The 24,344-nt window shown below is 35.8% G+C and overlaps 1 protein-coding gene across 5 annotated transcripts in view; it reads left to right on the forward strand.

The window, feature by feature from the left end:
- The window catches only part of SLC38A4 (solute carrier family 38 member 4), a 132,768-nt gene extending 109,082 nt beyond the window's left edge, over positions 1-23,686 (forward strand). For all 5 annotated transcript variants that reach the window (XM_072654238.1, XM_072654240.1, XM_072654239.1 and 2 more), the window contains 4 exons: positions 13,535-13,659; positions 18,106-18,250; positions 20,307-20,404; positions 21,177-23,686. In XM_072654238.1, the coding sequence (XP_072510339.1) occupies positions 13,535-13,659; positions 18,106-18,250; positions 20,307-20,404; positions 21,177-21,278 (470 nt within the window). In that variant the 3' untranslated portion in view covers positions 21,279-23,686. The remainder of the gene's footprint in view (positions 1-13,534; positions 13,660-18,105; positions 18,251-20,306; positions 20,405-21,176) is intronic.
- Positions 23,687-24,344: the final 658 nt, after the last annotated feature.

Consider the following 24,344-nt stretch of genomic DNA (forward strand, 5'->3'; position numbering starts at 1 on the left):
AAAATGGAGCATCTTTAACCTAATAACTTACTCTTTACTAATAAGTAATAGTAACACATATTTATATTAGTTTTTTGTGCCAAAGGGTGGAATTCATGTGGATTTCACTTCTAATGATTGTAGATAGCTAATAGTTTTCTCATTTCAGGAGATCCAAGGAGCATCCTAAGATATCAATGATTCTCTTGCAATTAGAATTACAGACTCATACAGCCAATACAAATTAGACTATAGCCATCCATTCAGTTTCCATGGGGTACTTTTAAAAAATATAAGCTAGAGGACTATGATTTATGGTTCATTAGATGCAGTACAAACATATAGACGTTCTGTGAGATCAAAGTGCACTAGAACTATCTCATTAACGCCATACATGGATAATGTTTATCAAGGAAGTAGTGATCCATGGGAAAATGATACAGCTGGCTAATGTTAAATGTAAACAGAAAGATATATTTAAGGCATGCATAGTTCAATTCCAATGTAGTGTCTATAGACTATTTGAATGACAACTGTGTGTACTAGTCAACTACCCTAAATCCTCATCTCTTAGTCTACTTCATATTTTTGTTTTATTTTTAAAAATTTATTTATTTTTAGTTTTCAACATACATTTCCACAAGAATTTGAGTTCCAAATTTTCTGCCCATCTTTCTCCTCCCCTCAAGACACCAGGCATTCTGATTAACCTTTCCTTCAATCTGCCCTCCCTTCTATCACACCCCTCCCTTTCCTTATCTCCATTGACTCTATTTTCTTATAAGACCAAGACAGATTTCTATACCCCAACACTTATATTTAAAATTTTACAGTTGCATGTAAAAACAATTTTTAACATTTGTTTTTAAAACTTTGAGTTCCAACTTCTCTCCCTACCTCCCTCCTCACCTATCCCCACTGAGAAGACAAACAATTCAATATAGGATATACATGTGTAGTTATGCAAAAGACTTCCATAAAAGCCATGTCGTGAAAGACTAATTATATTTCCTTCCAACCTATCCTGCCCTCCATTGCTTCTATTCTCTCTTTTGATCCTGTCCCTCCCCAAGAGTGTTGATTTCAGAATACTCCCTCCTCCCATTGCTCTCCCTTCCACCATCCCCCCCACCCTGCTTATCCCCTTCTCCCCCACTTTCCTGTATTGTAAGATAGGTTTTCATACCAAAATGAGTGTGCATTTTATTACTTCCTTTAGTGGAATGTGATGAGAGTAAGTTTCATGTTTTTTCTTTCACCTCCCCTCTTTTTCCCTCCACTGAAAAGTCTTTTATTTGCCTCTTTTATGAGACCCCATTCCATTTTTCCCTTTCTCCTCCTAATATAATTCTCTCTCACCACTTAATTTCATTTTTTTAAGATATGGTACCATCCTATTCAATTCACCCTGTGCCCTCTGTCTCTGTCTCTATCTCTGTCTCTGTCTCTCTCTCTGTGTGTGTGGTGTAATCCCACCAACTACCCAGATATTGAAAAAAGTTTCAAGAGTTACAAATATTGTCTTTCCATGTAGGAATGTAAACAGTTCAACTTTAGTAAGTCCCTTATGACTTCTCTTTGCTGTTTACCTTTTCATGCTTCTCTTCATTCTTGTGTTTGAAAGTCAGATTTTCTTTTCAGTTCTGGTCTTTTCATCAAGAATGCTTGAAAGTCCTCTAATTTCATTGAAAGACCAATTTTTCCCCTGAAGTATTATATTCAGTTTTGCTCGGTAGGTGATTCTTGGTTTTAGTCCTGGTTCCTTTGACTTCTGGAATATCATATTCCACACCCTTTGATCCCTTAATGTAGAAGCTGCTAGATCTTGTGTTATCCTGATTGTATTTCCACAGTATTTGAATTGTTTCTTTCTAGCTGCTTGCAATATTTTCTCCTTGACCTGGGAACTCTGGAATTTGGCCACAATGTTCCTAGGAGTTTCTCTTTTTGGATCTCTTTCAGGCGGTGTTCTGTGGATTCCTTGAATATTTATTTTGCCCTCTGGTTCTAGAATCTCAGGGCAGTTTTCCTTGATAATTTCATGAAAGATGGTGCCTAGGCTCTTTTTTTTGATCATGGCTTTCAGGTAGTCCCATAATTTTTAAATTGTCTCTCCTGGATCTGTTTTCCAGGTCAGTTGTTTTTCCAATGAGATATTTCACATTCTCTTCCATTTTTTCATTCTTCTGGTTTTGTTTTGTGATTTCTTGGTTTCTCATAAAGTCATTAGCCTCCATCTGTTCCATTTTAATTTTTAAAGAACTAGTTTCTTCAGTGAGCTTTTGAACCTCCTTTTCCCTTTGGAAAATTCTGCTTTTTAAAGCATTCTTCTCCTCATTGGATTTTTGAACCTCTTTTGCCAGTTGAGTTAGCCTATTTTTCAAGGTGTTATTTTCTTCAGCATTTTTTTGGATCTCTTTTAGCAAGGTGTTGACCTGCTTTTCATGCTTTTCTTGCATCTCTCATTTCTCTTCCTAGTTTTTCCTCCACCTCTCTAACTTGATTTTCAAAATCCTTTTTGAGCTCTTCCATGGCCTGAGCCCATGGAATATTTATTTTGGATGTTTGGGGTACAGAAGCCTTGACTTTTATGTCTTTTCCTGATGGTAAGCATTGTTCTTCCTCATCAGAAAGGATGGGAGGAGATATCTGTTCACCAAGAAAGTAACCTTCTATAGTCTTATTTTTTTCCCTTTTCTGGGCATTTTCCCAGCCAGTTACTTGACCTCTGAGTTTCCTCTCCATCCCCACCTGGCTTCCAGATCTGCCCAGCCAGTGCTTGGTGTCTGAGATTCAAATGCTGCTTCCCAGCCTCAGGGCTTTTGGCAGAGGTGGTGCTGCTATTCAGTGTGAGATTAAGTTCATGTGGTCAGGTGGGGGCAGGGCTGCCATACAGGGGCTTAGTGCCCTCAGGGGGTTTATGCAGAGACCTTCAACAATGGATTCGAGCTCCTGATTGCTTTGGGAGCCCTTGTCTGCCGCCACCTCCACTGCTGCCTCCCGAGGGGGCCTGAGTTATAGGGACACCCCGCTCCCCTCTCAGCGAGACAAAAAGACCCTCTCACTGACCTTTGGCACCTGTGGGTGGAGGGACCTCTGTGGCCACTGCAGATTCTGTCCCTGAAGCCTGCTCAGATCTGCTCCTCTTGGTGCTGTGTGGCCAAGGCAGGGCTGGGCTCTGCTCTGGGTCAGGTGCGCGATGGACCTTTCGTGTCAGTTTTTCAGGTCTCTCTGGAACAGAAATCTCCTCTGCTCTGTTGTTCTGTGGCTTCTGCTGCTCCAGATTTTGTTGGGAGTTCTTCTTTACAGGTATTTTATAGGCTGTGGGTTGGGAGCTAGCGTATGTGTATCTTTCTACTCCGCCATCTTGGCTCCTCTCTTTTGTAAGGAACTTTTTTAATGTACTGTACTGCTCACCTCCTGGCATGAGGAAGGAGTTAGAAAAGGTACTCTAAAAACTGTCTGCCTCATGCAAACCTGCCCTGCTTTCTGCAGCAGGTGAAAGATGATGCTCACAGGGAATATGTGGAAATTTATGGACAACATGAAATCTAGTAAACACAAAAGATGAAGAACTTTTGTTAGAAGAGAACTCAGCAAGTGTTAAATCCAAATAGCATCCCTGATTGAAACAAGGCAGGCAAATAAAGGCTAGCTTACTGAAGTTGGATCTGGATACATATTTTTCTGGAATAACTGCTCTGGAATAACTGAAGGGAGTATCATGAAGCTGGTGTAGGTTTTACAATAAAAACTAATCTAGCCAATAAGCTTGTGTGTCTTCCAAAAGTCCCATGACAATGGGATGGTCACTTGCAGGATATAATATAATCCTACCATGATGAACCCTGATGAGGTCAAAGAAAAATTTTATGAAGACCTGGAGACCCTCATAATCAATGTGCTGAAAGAAGACAAACTTGTAGTTCTGGGTAACTTTAAGACCAGAGGAGGTACAGACTATCTGACATGGCAGAGAGTCCTTGATAGGAAGGGAGTCAAAACCAGCAACAGCAATGGTCACTATTAGGGACTTGTGTGTTTCCTGACACTTTAATCACCAAAACTATCTTCTGTTTATTGAAATGAAATAATGCTTCATGGATGCACCCTCACAGCAAACCCTAGAATTTAACAGACTATATCATTGTAAGAAGAGACAAAGAATGAGAATAATGAAGGCAATGTATGGCATCAAGTGCTAGAGTAATCACAGACTTATCCTCTCCAAGCTAAACATTTATATTCAACACAAGTGGAAACCCTAAGGCGAGACAATTACCAGAAAGCATAATGTCAACAGGGCTTTTCTGTGGATGAACAGTTTGTTGCTAACTTGGAAAGCTGAGCCATCAGATGTTTGGCAACTGTGGAGCAGAAAATGAGTGGGCAGCTTTCAGATTTGATATATAGCACTGCATTTATTCATTTGGGCCAGAACACTCACAAACATCAAGTCTGGTTGGATGAAAACGATGGAAAAATTCAGAAGTTGTTAAGCAAAAAATAAGAACTCCACAGGATTTACTAGTAAGATAGCTCATCTATCTCTAAGAAGGCAGCATTTAACTTCATCAAAAGTAAAGTGCAAGAGAATCTTAGATTCAGGATTCTTGGCTCAGTAAGAAGGCAGATGAAATTGTTTTATGCTGGCAGTTAACAATACAAAGTGCTTTTGTGATGCCCCGAAAGCTATTTTTGAGCCAAAGACTTAGGTTGTAGCTCAACTCAGTGCTGGTGGGAGCACACTGGTTAGTGATAAAGATGTGATCTTGGAGAGATGAGCTAAACACTCCCAAAGCATTCTCAGCAGACCATCATTAATCAATGTTGACACCAGTGACCATAATACCTCAGGTTGAAGTCAATCTCTCTTTGGCCAAATTTCCCACTGAAGAAGAGGTTTTGAATGTCATTGTATTCCTCTCATGTGACCATGATCCTGGTGCTGATACTATTCCTGATGAGATTTATAACTCAGGGGGTCCACTGCTTGTACAAAACCTGACTGAAACCTTCCAGGTTGTATGGCAAGAAGAGGATATCCCCAAGGAGTTTAAGGATGCCTCCACTGTCCATTTAGGTAAAAGAAAAGGAAATAGCTTGTTTTATGATTATCAGAGGGATATGGTGAGGATGTCTTAGTCATTGTCAGCAAGATTCTGGCCAGAGTCCTCCTTAATAAGATCATCCTTCACCTAGAAGATGGTCATCTACCTGAGAGCTAGTGTAGCTTCAGAAAGGGCCAAGGAATAATCAATATGGCGTTTGCTGCTTGACAACTCCAGGAGAAATGCCAGGAGCAAAAAAGAGATCTGTATATAGTATTCATAGATCTGCTCAGGACCTTTGATACTGTCAGTTGTGAGGGCTTGGGGAAGATCATGGTAAAATTTGGTCACCTGGAGAAGTTCATCTGTATTGTACTCCAGTTTCATGATGGCATGTTTGCATGAATTCTGGATAATGGACAATATGCTCAAGCTTTCCCAGTCACCAGTGGAGTGAGGCAAGACTGTGTTCTTGCTTCTGTGCTTTGTAGCATGATTACCCTCCCCCCCCAAAATGAGGGCTGTTAGGTGATACAGTAGATAGAGCACCAGTACATGAGTCAGGAGGACCTGAGTTCAAATTTCACCTCAGACACTTGACAATCACTAGCTGTGTGACCTTGGGCAAGTCACTTAACCTCAAGTGTCTCATCCTGGGTCATCTCCAGTCATCCTAATGAATATCTGGTCACTGGATTCAGAGGGCTCTGGAGGAGAAGTGAGGCTGGTGACTTGCACAGCCCTCCCTCACTCAAAACAAAGTCAAGTGCAAGTCATGCCATTATTTTTCTGATGACATGGTCTTCTTCAGCAATGAAAGATGAACACACACACACACACACACGCAAAATTTACTAAATTATTTGTTTTCAATTTTCAACAATCACTTCCATAAATTCAAAATTTTCTCTATCCCCCTTCTCCCTCCTTAAGATGGCATGCAATCTTCTATGAATTCTACACATACATTCCTATTGAACATATTTTCACAGTAGTCACATTGCATAGAAGAATTAAAACATGAGTAAAATCATGAGAAAAACAAAACACAACAAAGGAGAAAATAGTCTCCTTCATTCTGCACTCCAGCTTTATAGTTCTTTGCCTAGATGTGGATGGCATTTTGTGTCATGAGTCCTTTGGAAATACTTTAGGTCCTTGCATTGCTGTGAAGGGCTAAGTCTATCAAAAACAGTCCTCACACACTGTGGCTGTTACTGTGTGTAGTGTTCTCCTGGCTCTGCTCACCTCACTCAGCATCAGTTCATATAAGCCTTTCCATATTTCTTTGAAGTCTGATTGTTCATCATTTCTGATAGTACAATAATATTCCATTCCATTCTTATACCACAACTTGTTCAGCCATTCCCCAGTTGATAGGCATCTCCTTAATTTCCACTTCTTGGCCACCACAAAAAGAGATGATATAAATATTTTTGTACATGTGGGTCCTTTTCCCAGTTTTATGATCTCTTTAGGTTACAGCCCTAGAAGCAGTATTGCTGGGTCAAAGGGTATGCATAGTTACAAATTGCCCTCCAGAATGGTTTGATGAGTTCACAGCTCCACTAACAATGAATTAGTGTTCCAACTCTTCCACATCTTCTCCAACATTTATCATCTTATACTTTTGTCATGTTGACCAATCAGATAGCAGTGATGTAGTACTTCAGAGTTGTTTTGATTTGCATCTCTCTAATCAATAATGATTTAGAGCATTTTTTTATATTATTATAGATAGTTTTAATTTCTTCCTTTGAAAACTGCCTGTTCATATCCTTTGACCAATTATCAATTGGGGAATAGCTTGTATTCTTGTAAATTTGACTCAGTTCTCTATATATTTTAGAAATGAGGCCTTTATCACAGACTCTAGTTGCAAAAATTCTCTCCCGTTTTCTGCTTCCCTCCTAATCCTGGTTGCATTGACTTTGTTTGTACAAAAACTTCAATTTAATGTAATGAAAGTTATCCATTTTGCATTTCAAAATGTTAATTCCTCAACTCTCCATAAATCTGACAAATTAGCTATTCTGTGCTCACCTATTTTGTTTATAGTATCATATTTCATACCAAGATTGTGTTCCCATTTGGACTTTACTGTGGTATAGGGTGTCAAGTGTTGGTCTATGCCCAGTTTCCACCACACTATTTTCCAGTTTTCCCAGCAGTTTTTGCCAAACAGTGAGTTCTTATCCCAGAAGCTGGGATCCTTGGGTTTATCAAAAAGTAGATTGCTATAATCATTGACTACTGTGTCTTGTGTACCTAACCCATTCCACTGATCTACCCCTCTATTTCTTAGCCAGTACCAAGTGGTTTTAATGAGTGCTGCTTTGTAATAATTTAAGATCTGGTATGGCTAGGCCACTTTCCCTAGCATTTATTTACCTTAATTCCCTTGATATTCAGTATCTTTTGCTCTCCCAGATGAATTTTGACATTATGTTTTCTAGCTCCATAAAATAATTTTTTGGAAGTTTGATTGGTATGGCACTGAATGAGTAAATTAATTTAGGTGGAATTGCCATTTTTATTACTTTAGCTCAGCCTACCCACGAAGAACTGCTGTTTTTCCACTTTTTTAGATATGACTTTATTTGTGTGAAAAATTATTTGTAATTGTATTCACATAGTCCCCAGGCTTATTCTTTTTGTCATGTAGACTCCCAAATATTTCACAGTGTCTACAGCAACTTTAAATAGGATTTCTCTTTCTATCTTTTGTTGTTGGGTTTTGTTAGTAATATATAGAAATGCAGATAATTTATGTGGGTTTATTCTGTATCTTCCAACTTTGCTAAAGTTGTTTATTATTTCAAGTATTTTTTATTCAGTTCACTAGCATTCTATAAGTATATCATCATATTGTCTGCAAAGAGTGATAACTTCATTTCTTCTTTGCATATTCTAATTCTTCAATTTCTTTTTCTTCTCTTGTTACTAAAGCTAAAATTTCTAGTGCCATATTGAATAACAGTAGTGATAATGGATACCCTTATTTCACCCCTGATCATATTAGAAATGCATCTAGCTTATCCCCATTGCATGTAATAGTTGCTGATGGTTTTAGGTAGATGCCACTTATTATTTTACAAAATGCTCCATTTATTCCTATGCACTCCAGTGTTTGCAATAAGAGTGGGTGTTGTATTTGTCAAAAGTTTTTTCTGCATCTATTGAGATAATCATATGGTTTCTATTAATTTTGTTGTTATGATCATTTATGCTAATAGTTTTCCTAATATTGAACCAGCTCTGCATTCCTGGCATGAATCTTACCTGATCAAAGTGTGTTATTATTATGATAAGTTGCTGTAATTTTTTTGCTAATAGCTTATTTAAAAATTTTGTATCTATATTCATTAGGGAAATTGCTCTATAACTTTCTTTCTCTGTGTTGACTCTTCCTGGTTTAAATATCAGTGCCATATCTGTATCATAAAAACAATTTGGTAGGACTCTGACAATTTTCCCAAATAATCTATAAAGTATTGGAATTAACTGTTCTTTAAATGTTTGATAGAATTTGCTTGTAAATTCATCTGGCCCTGGAATTTTTTTCTAGGGAGTTCATTGATGGCATGCTCAGTTTCTTTTTCTGAGTATTTTACTTCCTCTTCTGTTAATCTGGGCAATTTATATTTTTGCAAATATTCATCCATTTCACTAAGATTGCCAAATTTATAGCCATACAGTTGGGCAAAATAATCTTTAATTATTGTTTTAATTTCCTCTTCATTGGTGGTGAAATCACCCTTCTCATTTTTGATACTTTAAAAAAAAATCAAATTAGTCAAAGGCTTATCAATTTTATTGGTTTCTTCATAGAGCCAGCTCTTAGTTTTATTGATTAGTTCAATAGTTTTCTTAATTTCAATTTTATTAATCTCTCTTTTGATTTTCAGTATTACTAATTTGATATTTAATTGGGGATTTTCAGCTTGTTCTTTTTCTAGTTTTTTTCAGTTGCATGTCCATTTCACTGATCTCCTCTTTCTCTATTTTATTCATGTAAACATTCAGAGATATAAAACTGCTTTCACTGCATCCCATAAGTTTTGGTATCTTGTCTCATTATTGTCATTGTCTTGAAAGAAGTTGTTGATTGTTTTGATGATTTTTTGTTTGACCCACTCATTCTTTAGGATTAGATTATTTGGATTCATCTTAATTTTTGGTCTATTCTTCCATGGCCCTTTATTAAATATAATTTTTATTGCATCATGATCTGAAAAGGATGTGTTTACTATTTCTGCCTTTCTGTATTGGTCTGTAATGTTTTTATGCCTTAGTACATGGTAAATTTAGTACATGGACAACTTATAATGTACCATTTGCTGCTGAGAAAAAGTATCTTCCTTTCTATATCCATTCTCTTTTCCCCAGAGGACTATCATGTCTACCTTTTACAGAATTCTATTCACCTCCATAACTTCTTTCTTGTTTAGTTTGAGGTTAGATTTATCAAGTTCAGAGAGGCTGAGGCCCCCCTAGTATAGTTTTGTTATCTACTTCTTCCTGTAACTCCTTTAACTTCTCCTTTAAGAATTTGTATGTTATACCCCTTGGTGCACATAGGTTTAGAAATGATATTATTTTATTGTCTGTGGTGCCTTTTAGCAGGATACAGTTTCCTTCTTTACCTGTTTTGATTAGATCTATTTTTTGCTTTTGCTTTGTCTGAGATTAGACTGATGATCCTATTTATTTTACTTCAGCTGAAACATAATATATTCTACTCCAGCCTTTTATCCTGTGTGTATTCCCCCGCTTCAAGTGCATTTCTTGTAAACAACATATTGTAGCATTATGGTTTGCAATCCATTCTGCTGTCTGCCTCTGTTTTATAGGAGAGTTCATACCATTCCTATTCACAGTTATAATTAGTATCTGTGGCTTTTTCTCCATCCTATTGTCCCCCTGCCCCCATTGATGGTTTTATTTCTCCCTTCTCTCTTCCCCTCCTCAGAAGAATTTTACTTTTGACCACTGTCTCCCTCAGTCTTCCCTCCCTTCTGTCAGTCTTCCCACTCTTTTCTTTCCCTTTACTCTCACTACTTCTTCTCTCCCTTCTAACTACCCTCTCACTTTTATTTTCCCTTTCCCCACCTACTGCTTGTAGGGCAAATTAGATTTCTATAATTAATTAAGGATGGCATTCTGTCCTTGAAGCAAATTGGATGTGACTAAAACTCAGATAATGCTTGTCTCCCTTCCTTCTTTTCCTCTACTATAATATGCTTTTGTGCCTCCTCATGTGATGTAATTTGATCTTTTCTGCCTCCTCCTTTCTTCTTCTCCTTCTGCACCCCTTAATTATGTTTTTATCATCACATCAGTTAATTTATACCCATCCCCTCTATCTATGTATATCCTCTTCAAATGTCCTAATAAAGATACAGTTCTCAAGATTAACAAGTACCATCCTCAGGGCAGAGCCAAGATGGTGGAGTAGAAAGACGAGTCTGTAGAAGCTCTGTGCCCCATAGCTCATAAAATACCTGTGAAATGACTCTAAACAAATTCTAGAGCAGCAAAAGCCAAACAACTACAGAGTGAAAGAGATTTACAGCCCAAGACAGCCTGGAAGGCTGACAGGAAAGGTCTATTGCATCGGTTCCAGAGGGGAGCACATCCCGGCAGGGGCAGGCCTGGAAGAGGCTTCAGGGCACCACTGGCAGCAGCAGTTCCCAGACTGCTCAACCTACAAACTCCAAAGACAGCTTCAAATGTCAGTGAAAAAGCTGTTTTACCTGAGTGAGAAGGGAACACCATCTGGATCCACCAGCAGTAGCCACTGCAGTGGCAGCAACCATTTTTGGAACTCTCTGCTTAAAGACCCTGGGGGAATTGAGCAGCTAATCTGAATCTCAGTCCTGAGTGGCTCTCCTGGGCTACAGAAGAGTTGGGGGTGGCTCTGGAGAGGAAACCCTGCTGGAAGATCCTGGGCAGAACAGAGTGCCTTTTGCTCCCAAACCAGAGTGCAGGCTGAGAGAGGAGTAAACTCCTGTCCCTTGAGTGTGACTCCTTGGAGGAACTGAGAACTTACAGGTCCCCAGATTATACCCTCTTCTTGACAAAGGACTCAAAAGTCAAGTAGCTGACTGGGAAAATGCTCAAAAAAGGGAAAAAATAAGACTATAGAAGGCTACTTTCTTGGTGAACAGGTATTTTCTTCCATCCTTTCAGATGAGGGAGAACTATGTATACCATCAGAGGAAGAACTAAAAGTCACAGCTTCTGCATGCAAAACCTATAAAATAAATATGCAATGATCTCAGGCTGTGGAAGAGCTCAAAAAGGATTTTGAAAATCAAGTAAGAGAGGTGGGGAAAAATAGGGAAGAGAAATGAGAGCGATGCAAGAAAATCATGAAAAATGGGTCAACAGCTTACTAAAGGAGACCCAAGAAATGTTGAGGAAAATGACACCTTTAAAAATAGGCTAACTCAATTGGCAAAAGAGGTTCAAAAAGCCAATCAGGAGAAGAATGCTTTAAAAAGCAGAATTTCCCAAAGGGAAAAGGAGGTTCAAAAGCTCACCAAAAAAAATAGTTCTTTAAAAATTAGAATGGAGTAAATGGAAGTTGATGACTTTATGAGAAACCAAGAAATCAGAAAAGAAAACCGGAAGAAAAAACAAATAGAAGACAATGTGAAATTACTCATTGGAAAAACAACTGACCTGGAAAATAGATCCAGGAGAGACAATTTAAAAATTATGGGACTACCTGAAAGCCATGATCAAAAAAGAGCCCAGATATCATCTTTCATGAAATTATCAAGGAAAACTGCCCTGATGTTCTGGAACCAGAGGGCAAAATAAATACTGAAAGAATCCACCTAATAGGAGTGGAGCCAAGATGGCAGAGTAGAAAGACACACAAATGCAGGCTCTCCCCACACAAATACCTGTAGAGAGGGACTATCAACAAATTTTTGAGGAGCAGAAGTAGAGATTTCCACTTAGTCATCAAAGTTTTCTGATAATTTTCTTGCGAAGTCCTTTTCTTTGGCTTTCATTATCATTTTTCCTTCTAATGAATGTTTAGAGTTTACTGAGATATTTGTAGAAGACCAGAAGTTTTTAGGTCTTAATAAACCATCCTCTTAGTCAGAAGTCTCCTTGTTTGTCTTTTATCTTATGAATGAGCATTCTTATGATAAAATAGCCTTACTCAAGACATGTTGCTTGTATAAGTCCTGCTTCAATGGCAGTTAAACTTCCAGTCTTCTCATAGCCTCTTTTTAAGTTAAAGTTACATTTGAATTCCACAAGATTCCATTCCTAAAAAATTATACCTATAATCATAGTCTTTATGGAAGGACTGTTGAATCTGGTGTTACATATCATTTACATTGATTTGGTAAACTGAACTGTTCAGGTCATATTTAGCCTTGGAGTGAAGGGATACCAAGGGAGAGTTTTCCCTATATTTTTGATTTACAGTGTTAAATATGAACTAATTGTTTATGTGAAGAGTACAGAAAGTACTTTTAATATTAGTTGCTATAGCTTCCTCCTCCTTTGTCTCATTTTCTTTAATTTTTTTTATGGTGGGCGAGGTATGCAATTCTATCACACATTAAATATCTGCATGTTTCAAAAATAACCTCATGGAGTCACTGTCATCTTTTGCTCAAATGTAGAATAAACAGATCTGATTTTACCTTTAAAATGTTTTATTATCTTTTGTTTTTATATCACTTTAATTTCCAAATATACCCTTTTTCCTCCCTGACCCAGAGAGCTATCCCTTGTGTCAAAGAATGTTAAAAAGAGACAAAAGAAAAACAATTCAGAAAAACTAATCAACATATCAACCGAGTCTTATAGTGAATGCAGTGTTTTATACCTAGTCTTTCTTATCTCCATAAAGAAGAGGAGAAGGTGCATTATTTTCTTTCTTTTTCAGGGCTAAAATTAATCATTAATAATTGCATAGAAGTCAATTTATGGATTTTGTTACTCTTGTTCCTTCCATATTGTAGTTGTACATATTATTTTCTTTGTTCTGCATACTTTACTTTGTTTATATCAGTTTCCTATGCTTCTCTATATTCTTCATTTCTAAAGGTATAACAATATTTCATTATATTCACATATTATAATTTCCTTAGTTATTCCCCAATTGACAGATTTTATTTTTTTACCTGTTCCTTTGTTCTAACTTTGAGGAACTGTTGCTGGGTCACCAAAGTTCTCATTCCATTTCCTACCCAAGCACTCTTCTGCTCTGGATCCAGGCATATGATTAGAATAGGTTTAGTCATGGTGTAATCACCCTCTAATGAGAGGGACTAGAGGGTAGACTCCCTTTGCTCTCATTTAGTCCCCAACCTTCCTCCCCAACCCTCCACCCCACTGTAGTACTGGTTTTACTTATAGCTGATGTCTAAGATCTCCCATTATATATAATATAATTTCTTTCAGTGCACAAGATGTTATCCTATTTAACTTAACTAATTTTACTATACTGAATTCCTTTATTCCTTATGTAGGAGAAGTTGAAGATGAATTACTCCACGCTTATACCAAGGTGTATACATTTGATACCCTACTTCTCCTCGTTCGTCTAGCAGTCCTTGTGGCAGTCACACTTACAGTGCCTATTGTCTTATTCCCAGTAAGTAAAAGAGCTTTGGAAGAAGAAATATAATTGAAAACTTATTGAATTTGATATGTATTTAGTAATGGTGTGAATTTAGGAAATCCATAAGCAAGGATGATTTTACTTTTGAACCTAGTGTTTTTCATAATTCCTATAAAAATCATATTTGCCACTAATTAAATGTAATGAGTATGTTTCATGTGGAGAAATAATCATAATAGATTTTTTCCTTGACTTCAGAAAATGTATTCTGAACATGTATCTACTAAATTAATAAAATGACAACCAGGGATTCAAATAATGGTAGAAAAAAATAAAGTTGTGAACACATATCTTCTTGTAAAAATGGTTTCATTGTTATTCTGAAAGTGTTTCACTTTGCCTTTAGGGAGTATTAGCAATTGCATCCAAAAAGCTGTTTTCAGGGCTACTCCTCAGGTATTGAAAAGAAATCAGTTTCCTATGAAGCCAATTAGATATAAGAATCAAATTTCAGGAGCATATTTATAGTATATCATTATTTGTTTCTTTAAACATGTTACCATTTAGTTAACAGTCCTTAACAAATATCCCCTCCCAAATGAACCCTATCTACACTTTGGAATTGACAGACTTGTTTTCCTTAACAAATACTATTTTATCCAAACTTGGAGGGACTAGAGTTGGTAGTGGTTCTCACATAGCTAATGGTGAGTGGTGGGGACACAGATAGAATGAATGAAGGGCACATAAAATTCTTGTAAAAATTAATGCTTTTCAAAAAAATCTGGATTTCCTTATTTATCTCAGAATCGAGGGAAACCAAGAAATTCAACAATTAAAGTCATCCTGCACAGAACATTCTGTATATTTCTGAATATATGACTAGTACTCTGACCTTATGACAATGGACATTTTCATTTGATTATTACAACAATCTTATAAGGTAGATAGTATAACTGTTGGGTCTTTTTATTTTCCAGAAATGAAAGCTCAGAGAAGTTAATTGACTTTCCCAACGTCAAACAGCAAATTAGAAGTCAGGTCTCCTGAATTCTTGTCCAATCAAACTTTCTCCAGATCTATCCATCTGACTCATCAGTAGTTTAGGAAGGCCAGTAAATTTTCTTTGATTCCTTCTTCCCTTCCTCCTCCTCTTCTTTCCATAGACTAATTGTTCTATTCAACAGTGGGCCCAGAATTAATTCTGGCTTAGTCATCTCATCAGGTTCCACAGATTCACTATCGTCTCTCGGTAGATAATTCTCAGATCTACAGATTTCAGATCTATATGTAGCCTTAACTTCTTTCCTGTCCAAACTTCACATTTTCAACTGCCTTTTGGACCTCTCAAGTCACATGTCTCATAGACATCTGTAACCCAAGATGTCTAAAACTGAATTCATTATTGCTCCCTCCTCCTCCCACCTCTTCTGATTAGCTTTGCTATTATTGTCCAGGGTATACCTATCTTCCTAGAATGGAACCCTAGGTCTTTCTATCAACCCTTTACTATCTCTCTGTGTGCCCCACCCCCACCATCACTGATTGGATTACCAAGGCCATTGCAATATCTCTTGTGTATTCTTTACTCTGATACTGCCAGCATCCTGGTGCAATTCCCTATCATGCAATTCCAGGACTATTGCAATAGCCTACTGATAATGTTCTCCTTGCTTTCAATCTCTCTCCATAAAAGGCCATCTTCATATGACAAACATCTTCCTAAAGCTTCTTCCCTATTACCACGGGGAACAAACATAAAGTCCTGTTTGCTTTTTAAAGCCCTTTATAACCTGGTTCCTTCCTATATTTTCAGTCTTCTTTTATCTTACTGCCCTCCAGTACTCTATGGTGTAGTGACACTGGCATCTTTACTATTTCTCCCTTATGATAGTGCCTTTTCTCTGTTATCCTCTTCAATTTATCCTGTATATATCTTATTTGTACATAACTGTTTGAGTGCTATGAGATCTCCCTCATTATACTGATCTCCTTGAGAGAAAGAACCCTTTTTTTGTCTTTATTTGTTTGCCTAGCACTTAGCATAGTGCCTGGCACATAGTAGCTTCTTAATAAATATGCGTTGATTTGAAAAGAAATTTGCATGTGCATGCCAAAGACTTTTGACCAGAGTCCTAGATCTTGGAGAAGTTATCATATCATAAGCTTTAGAACTATAAGTGATCTTTAAACATATGAAGCCAGGTCCTCTGACTTCAGATTTGGTGTTCTTTCATGACACTACAATTTCTAAGTCTTCTCTTTTCTAACTTATTTGCACTATTTTTCTTCAGTTGAGTGTCTAGAGTCAATAACAGAGTGAAAACTAGACTGACTTTTTCAGTCAGTTTCTATGTTAGGTCTTATATTGTCCTTTATGGAAAAAGGGCACATCATTACCTTAACCAGCCATGCCATTCACAGTTTTTACCATCCTCCATTAGGTCTAGTTGATATTTCTTCAAAAGAAATAGAGAAATAACAGTATTTTCTTTAAAATAAATATTACTACTTTAATAAATGCTATCAAGCTTTTTGAAGGTAATAATTGTGTACCTTAGAGAGTATGAACTTTACTTTGTTACTCTGACCATGAATTTCCCTTACATTGATCTAAATTCTTTGTTTTCTAAGGTGTGTAAATGTAGACTTACATGCAAAGGTATAGTAAACTGGAACTTAGTAATGATTTTCAGTTGCTTCCAACAATTTCGCTCCCAAACAGTCTTTCAGAGATAAACTTAGACACTCTTAATAAATTTTAACAAGGAGAATGTAGTGAGGAAAAGAGAATCTTGGGGATTGTTTTGTTTAGCTTTTTTTTGAAATGTTTAAGAAAGGTTATTTGCCTACATTTTCCTGGCCTACACAATGATTGTTCTGCATCAACAAATGCTAGCAATTTTGACAACTGTTGTTTAAGGAGTCTACCGCAAAGTAAATAAAATGTGGATGTTGGAGTCAGAAAATCTGCCTCTAATGTATGTTGATTGAATAACTCTGAAGAAGTACTTTAACTTCTCAGTGCTCCAGGAAACTTTCTAAAATAGCTATCTATCTTATATTGGTACAAGCAGGAAGTGATTGGAGGATTCTTTCAATTTCTCCTTGCTCTCTGATTTGAAGATATCAGGGCAGTTTTCTTTAATAATGTCTTGAAATATACCATGGTTTTCAAGTAGTCTTATCCTCAGATTTTTCTCTCCTCGATTTATTTCCCAAGTCAGTTGTTTTTCTGATGAGATATTTCACATTTTCTTCTATTTTTTCACTTTGGGTTTTTTTTATTATTTCTTAATATCTCATGGAATCTTAATATCTCATGTCAAATGGAGCTTCCATTTGACAAATTCTGATTTTTATGGAGTTGTTTTCTTTAGTATGCTTTTGCTTCTTTTAATAAGCTGTTAATTTTCTTTTCATAATTTTCTGGCATTTCTTTTATATCTTTCCCCAACTTTTCTCTATTTCCCTTATATGGTTTTGAAAATGTCTTATTTTTGCTTTTAAAATAACTTTCTTTAGCATCTTTCTCAGGAAATCTCCTGCGTTTGTATCCAGTCTACATCTTTCTTTGAAGCTTTGTAGATGTTTTAACATCATTGTCTTGTTTGTGTTTGTGTTTTGAGCTTCCCTGTTGCCACAGTATCTTTCTGTTGTCAAGTTCTTTCTTTTGTTGCTTGCTCATCTTTCCAGCCTATTTCTTAACTTTGGATTTTATGTTAGAGTTGGACTCTATTTACGTCTGGATGGGGATTAAGATAAATGTCTGACACTTCAAATTTTTTATTCTTCTATTTTCATATCTAGTTCTGGAGACCTGTAAGTTTTCAGTGATTCTATTTATTTTATAGACTCTCTTTATCTAGTTATTAAGATATAATACTATCTGCTGTGGCAAGTGAAACAGTTTTTGACCTTTTTTAAAAAAAAAAACTTAGTTCAAAACTTCATGAGTGAAGAAACAATGATGAACTCTCTTGTGGATCTTTCTCAAATATATATTATGGCCATACAAATAGGAAGTAAGAAAATTTCCTAATATCAGTTTGATTTTCATGAAATTCTGCAGTAATATCCAATGAAAATCTAACATTGCTATTCATCCTCCTTTGCATTGAACCCTGACTGGTGGCTCATCTCCTAAGAGTAAGCAGCAGCTTTCTTAACCTCTGAAGGTTTTTAGCCCTCTTAGTATTATATGTATTTTCTCTCTCCATCTTCCTTTAAGAGTTTTAAAAATCAAATTAAACTGGTAATTGAATTCTGAAAACTCATTGAATAAAATTGGGCTATATTCCAGTAGAAAAAAATCAATGAGGCATCTTTAGACATCAAAATAGCATTTAGATCATTTCAGAAAGCAAGATGGAAAGATTTCAAAGTTTTTCAAAATTAATGTGTTTTAAAATGTTTAAAAATAAACAATTGTACAAAGCTAAAAATCCAAACTCTTTCTTTTTCATGTTTCCTTTACAGATCCGTACATCAGTGATCACACTGTTATTCCCCAAAAGGCCCTTCAGTTGGATAAGACACTTCCTGATTGCAGCAATTCTCCTTGCACTTGATAATGTCCTTGTAATTCTTGTGCCAACTATAAAATACATTTTTGGGTTCATAGGTAGGTTTCAGAAACATTTTAATTACTGAATTCTTAACTTCATTCTTCTCTAGCTAGAATGATCAAACAAACCAATATTTGAGATCATAGGATCACAGATTTAGAAATGCAGAGAGGCTTGAAGTGATCTAGTCAAATACCCTTAATTTCCAGTTGCTATTCAGAGACAGAATCAACAATCTACAGTATAACACAGGATGTTCCAAATATACATATGTAGCAGGATTTAGCATCAATATGGCCTATTTGTGGCATTTCTCTTACTATTAGTTTTGGGCTACACCCTGCAAATTGGTAAAAAAAAAAAAATGCTGCCTCCTCCTAGAAACAGCTATTTTTAGAGTGGTTGTGAAAAGATGGGCATACTAATACATTTTTGGTAGAACTGCAAAATGGTAAAACACCAGTTTTAGCTAGGTGGCCCAGTGAATAAAATACGAGGTGTAGATTCAAGAAAGATGAGTTCAAATTTGGCCTCAGACACAATAGCTGTGTGATCTTGTGTAAGTTACTTAACCTCTATTTGCCTTAGTTTCCTCAATTGTAAAAAGGGTGTAATAGCAACTATCTCATAGAACTATTTTGAGGATCAAGTGATATAATACTTGTAAAGCACTTAGCACATAGTATATTGTATAACACTATATAAATGCTTATTCCTGTCTCCCCTTTTCACCAAGCTGAAATTTTTGGAATAATGGGAACATACATTTGCAATTTGTTGGCACATCTGTATTGCAGTTTTCTTTTGAGAGCTGTTTCTTCATATCTTTTGACCATTTACCTAATGGCTATTAGTCTTATATGTTTTATTAATTATGCCAAACTTTTTTCAGAGAAGTTTATAAAAATTTTTCCCCATTTGACTGCTTCCTTTCTTATCTTCGGTGCATTAATTTTATTTATGCAGAATGTTTTCAGTTTGAAGTAACCAAAGTGAAATTTTATTTTCTGTAATTGCCTCTTTGTCTTGTTTGGTTAAGAATACATCTCATACTCAGTGCTTTAAGAGGTATATATCATCTGCTTCTCTTATAAATTTTTAATAGTATGATCTTTAATATTAAGGTCATATATTCTTTCTCTCCATTCTACTAGCTTATTTATTCCCTCTCTTATGCTCCGCTCAGTTCCTCAGAATCCATGACTCTTCAGAATGTCAGCTAAACCCAGTCTCCTCTGACTCTTCAGTTAAATTGTAACTGTTCAAGATTCTATTGGCACTTAAATATACAGGCAGGGAATGGATAATCTGTGTCCATTGAAGTTGTTCATATACATACACAATGGTATACTCCTGAGAATTTGCAAATATACTTGTATATACTCAAATAAACTCAGGGATTAGAAGCCACTTTGCCAACTGGTGACTCTGGGCAAGTCACTTGATTTCTATTTGCCTTGGTTTCCTCAACTGTCAAGTGGGGATGATAATAATAGGATTTACTTTTCAGCTTGTTATAACTAGCGAATGAAATAATACTTGCAAATCACTTAGCAAAGTGCCTGGTGCATTGTGGGTGCTTGATAAATGTTTATTCCCTTTCCTTCCACATGACAGGTTTAGGGATTCAGGGTGCCTAAAGATCAGGGAGTCACACAGCCCCACCCAATTTCAAGTGTCTAGGCAAGATGAAAGACCTCCACCTCTTTCCCAGAAGTATCTCTCAGAAGTTCTATAGCAACAAACTGTTGAATTCTGGGACAGAATCTGCTTGATTACTTCAAAATTACTTCCATATTTCTGTGACAGTGTTCACAAAGCAGGATCTACAAAGACTTGCCAGTGGTTACGTAGGTATCAAGTGGTCAAATTGTGGATCTTTCTATTGCATTATATTTCAAGAACCATAGCATTGCAATGTAGAATATGATTGCAATAATTACTAGCCCAAACCCTTCACCTTACAGATAAGGAAACTGAGAAACTGAGGAAAATCCAAAGACATAAAGTGTTAGTTGAGTGATTTTTTATTTAGCTTTCATATGTTATAGAATAGCATACTTATCATCTGTATCATTAACAATTTCACTAAATACCTTGATTTTTCTCCAGGTGCATCTTCTGCTACAATGCTGATTTTCATTCTCCCAGCTGCTTTTTACCTTAAACTAGTTAAAAAAGAACCTTTAAGATCACCTCAGAAGATTGGGGTAAGTCAACCAGAGGGGGATCTTGTGATTTCCCTTAATATATTATGTAGGACTAGTTGGATTAATTCAAATATTTAGGAAAATTCTGTAGTCAGGAGATTCACATTGGAGTTTTAGACAAAGCCAGAAGTCAATGTAAGCAATCTCTAATAAACTTATTTAAATACCTCAAGGATGAGTAATTTTTTCCACATCACAACCCCTCAATAATTTTGTATACGTTATTCAAAGATAGCTATGGCCCCCAAAGTAATCAGTCTATAGGCAGCCCTTCAATACTCAGACGATGAGATATTGTTCAGTAGGATTTTATTTGAAAGCTTTACAACATTTGAGCCCTGCAAGAGGTATCATTTCTCTAGCATAGGATTTGAGTAGCCAAGGTGACCATCATGCCACAAAGCACCAGGGCAGGACTTTAGAAGAAGTACTAAATATTAAATATGCTGTTGTCATGTTAAGTGTAATTACCTGTTAATCCTAAGGCCTGGGTAATCAGTAAGAAAAGGATTTTATTGGATCTTGTATACTTGCTAACATTCTGTGTAACTGACTCAATAGTAAGGTTTTTTTTGTTTATTTTTAAACAAAACTTCTATAAGCTCTGAGCAGATGAGGTAAAGACTGGCTTACTGAAATAAAGACCAATATACCTTTCAATGTACCCCTCTTTATCAAGTCATAAAACCCAAACTATGCTTAACGGGTAAGTCTCAAATTCCTTAGATTCTTTCTGTATTTTCTAATTATATTTCATTTTTTTCAACTCTAGGCTGTCATTTTCCTTGTTGTTGGCATCATCTTTATGATTGGAAGTATGGCACTCATTATAATTGACTGGATTTACAACCCTCCAAATTCCAAGCATCATTAATCCAAGCAAAAACTACTTTTCCTTCTGGAAATGACTGTGTTCTGCCTTAACAAACATTTTGACATCTATATTAGACTGTTTTCTAGTGGAAATTACAAGAAGAATCCAAATAATTTCTCCATTAGTATCACTATATTTGGAATATTATCATATTTTTAAACTACCAAGTTATTTATGTATTTAAAATCTAGGGAGAAGAGCTCTACTCTGTTTTTAATCAAGAGATTTAAGATGGCAAAAACATTTTTACTGCTGTAAGTGCAGAGTAAGCTTTCATCAAGAAATATTTTTCTCTTCCAGATTTTGATAGCAGCACTTCTTAGAATACCCCAAAGTACCCTTGTATCCCTCCTCTTCTCCAACCTGCTGGCTCTTCACTCCCATAAAATCTAATGGAACTTTTTTTTTATAACATGGCTATATTGGCACAATTCATAAACTACCCTGTTACACAAGAAGGATCAGTCACTAGAGTCTAAAACTTGGAGCTCCATCAATATTTGTAAAATGAATGAGTCATCATGACATTTTATCCAGCCTGTCGGTGGCATTGAATCACATTTATCAAACAGAAAACTAATCTTCAGGTAATGGATTTGTCACAATTCTTAGGAGACCTGATTGAATTCTGAGAGGGTCTTTAAAAACGACAGATCTACAGGAACAGTCGTTTTATCACAAAAACGGTACAGTCTGGAAGCATCTACTTTATTATTGTTCTTTGTGATAGGCCTCTTGTAATATGTCACTAAACAAGTGCTATCCTTCTTGTCTTCCACTCTAATTCATTAGATTTTGGATGGTCATAGATATGTGGGAGTACATGGGAGCCAGTATTGCATAATGCATTTTTATTTGAAAAATCTTCAGTGCAGGAAACTGTCATTTGCTTTCTGTTCATGTATATAATCCTTTTCTGTACTTACTTTAATGTTAATATATGGCACTTTATTTTTTATTTTTTACACAGCTTTTACTTTTTTCATACTCTGGGGGAAAAATGGATCAGTAAGATAAGCAAAGTTACTTTTTATGTTTCTGTTTATTAGGAGAGCTTTACATTTTAAGACCCAAGTTACAGTTTAGCAAAATGTTTTCAAATGTTTACAATAATCAGCTATGTGGAAAGTTCCTTTTCTCAAAATAATTGTCAATTTTAAATATTTGCCTTCCACTTTGGATATCTTAAATCAGACTGAATAAATTATAGTTTGGATAGATGTTTACAAATTCATTAATCTTACAAAATTGAATGCTTTGCTGTCAAAATAATGATGTCTTCACAATTAAATATGAAACTATGGATACGCATAGATAGCTCTGAAAGAGACCTTTGAGATCATCTAGTCCAGCCACTTTATTTTTACCGATGAGGAAATTGTGGTCCAGAGGGGTTGACTTAGTTACTCAGGTCTCCTGACTACAACTCTGGTGCTATTTCTAACATATGACACTACCTACTCTATTCTTTCCAATTCTTCAGTGGGACAAAAATAAACCTATAATGATCTTTGCATGAAAAATTCACTACCCATATTTTGAAGTTTCACTGTTTTTTAATTTTTCAAATCGAAAACAAGCACACATTTTATATTTTGTAATATATTTTAATAAAGTAAAAAGAGCTAAAATACAGTCCTCCACCTGAAAAGTTAATGGAATCTTACTAACTCTATTTTTTTAAACTAAAAAGTTGCTTTGAAAATAGTTATTCTGAGCTATATAATTTCAAATGCTATTTTTAGTAGAGTAATATTGTGAATGAATGCACGTTGCTGTGAAAATGAAATGTTTCTATTAGCTACCATAATTTTAGGGTTCTTGCTTGTAGAAATTGATTCAGTGAATGTCATCTTCAAAGTATATTCCCTACTACATGCATTTTTATTTTTATCCAATAGCTTGGAAAACAGAAAGAATTATCATCCTACTGTTCAATCTGTGTTCAATTGGAGTTTTTATAGAGCTTTAAACAAAAATTAAACTAGATTAAAATAGAAATTTGATCAAGAAAGTTTTTTTTTAAATTTGGGTAAAAGTGTATTCTGTGAGTTTTCTAACCACAAGGCAATATTCTGGTTTACATCTGAAGTGATTAACTTGAAAAAGTCATACTGACTTTTATATATACTGAAATTATATACTGAAACAATTTTCTGATTCATTTACAGTGATGACCTAATAAGCTACAAGATTTCTCTTCCAGGACTTCTTCAGAGTGTTCACACATTGCAAGGAAGGCATGCTTTTACTATGACAAACTAGCTAATTTAACACTATTTGTAGAGCAGATGAAATTATATTTTCTTATTTTATTCATAAGGTGAGTCAATGTACTGAAAATTTTTTTGCCATTATTATTTCAGAAAGTATATATTAGCATATAATAAATGAACTTTACAAATTAATATGGTTTTATTTAATGTGTTAGAGGAATGAAGATGATTTTCGCATGAGATGGTTGAAATACAAATATTTTTTTTTCTGTATGTGTTCTTAGTTTGAGTGTTGTCCATGTGTCACACTATGCAGCCTAAGATCCTAAGTTTTAAGCCTACATCAAGGGGGAGGAGATTCTTTGGGGCCCCCTGATTTACAGTGATCACTGGAGATTAATATTGCCGTTATGAGGTGTTCAGCAACTTTGCCTAAAAAATCTCTGAGTTATGATCCTTAGTAGGAGACGTTAAATCCAAAGGACAGAGAGAATGTAGTTCTATAAGTAATGTTAGGAAAAGAAATAAAGTCAGTGGAGTCTAGAGCCATGGGTCCAAGTCAGAAACCAAATGGGAAACTTGAGTAAAGGGGGAGGAGCTTCAGTATTCAAACAGCTAAGGTTTATTCCACTGCTGTCATGTGTGCCCACCCTTTGAAGAATTTTGAAAGAGTTGATATTCAGATCAGAATAATAAATAGTCACACATGTTGACAGGCAAAAAAAAAGAAGTAAGCTGGACATTAATGAATGCTGATGTTACTTATTTTGTTTTCTTACGAGGGACATAGTATAAGAAGAATGAGTTGAGGTAGAGAGAATAAACAACTTTGATATGGTGGATGAACTAG

This window comes from Notamacropus eugenii, chromosome 3 (genome assembly GCF_028372415.1).
Source record: "Notamacropus eugenii isolate mMacEug1 chromosome 3, mMacEug1.pri_v2, whole genome shotgun sequence".
Classification (NCBI taxonomy): Eukaryota; Metazoa; Chordata; class Mammalia; order Diprotodontia; family Macropodidae; genus Notamacropus; species Notamacropus eugenii.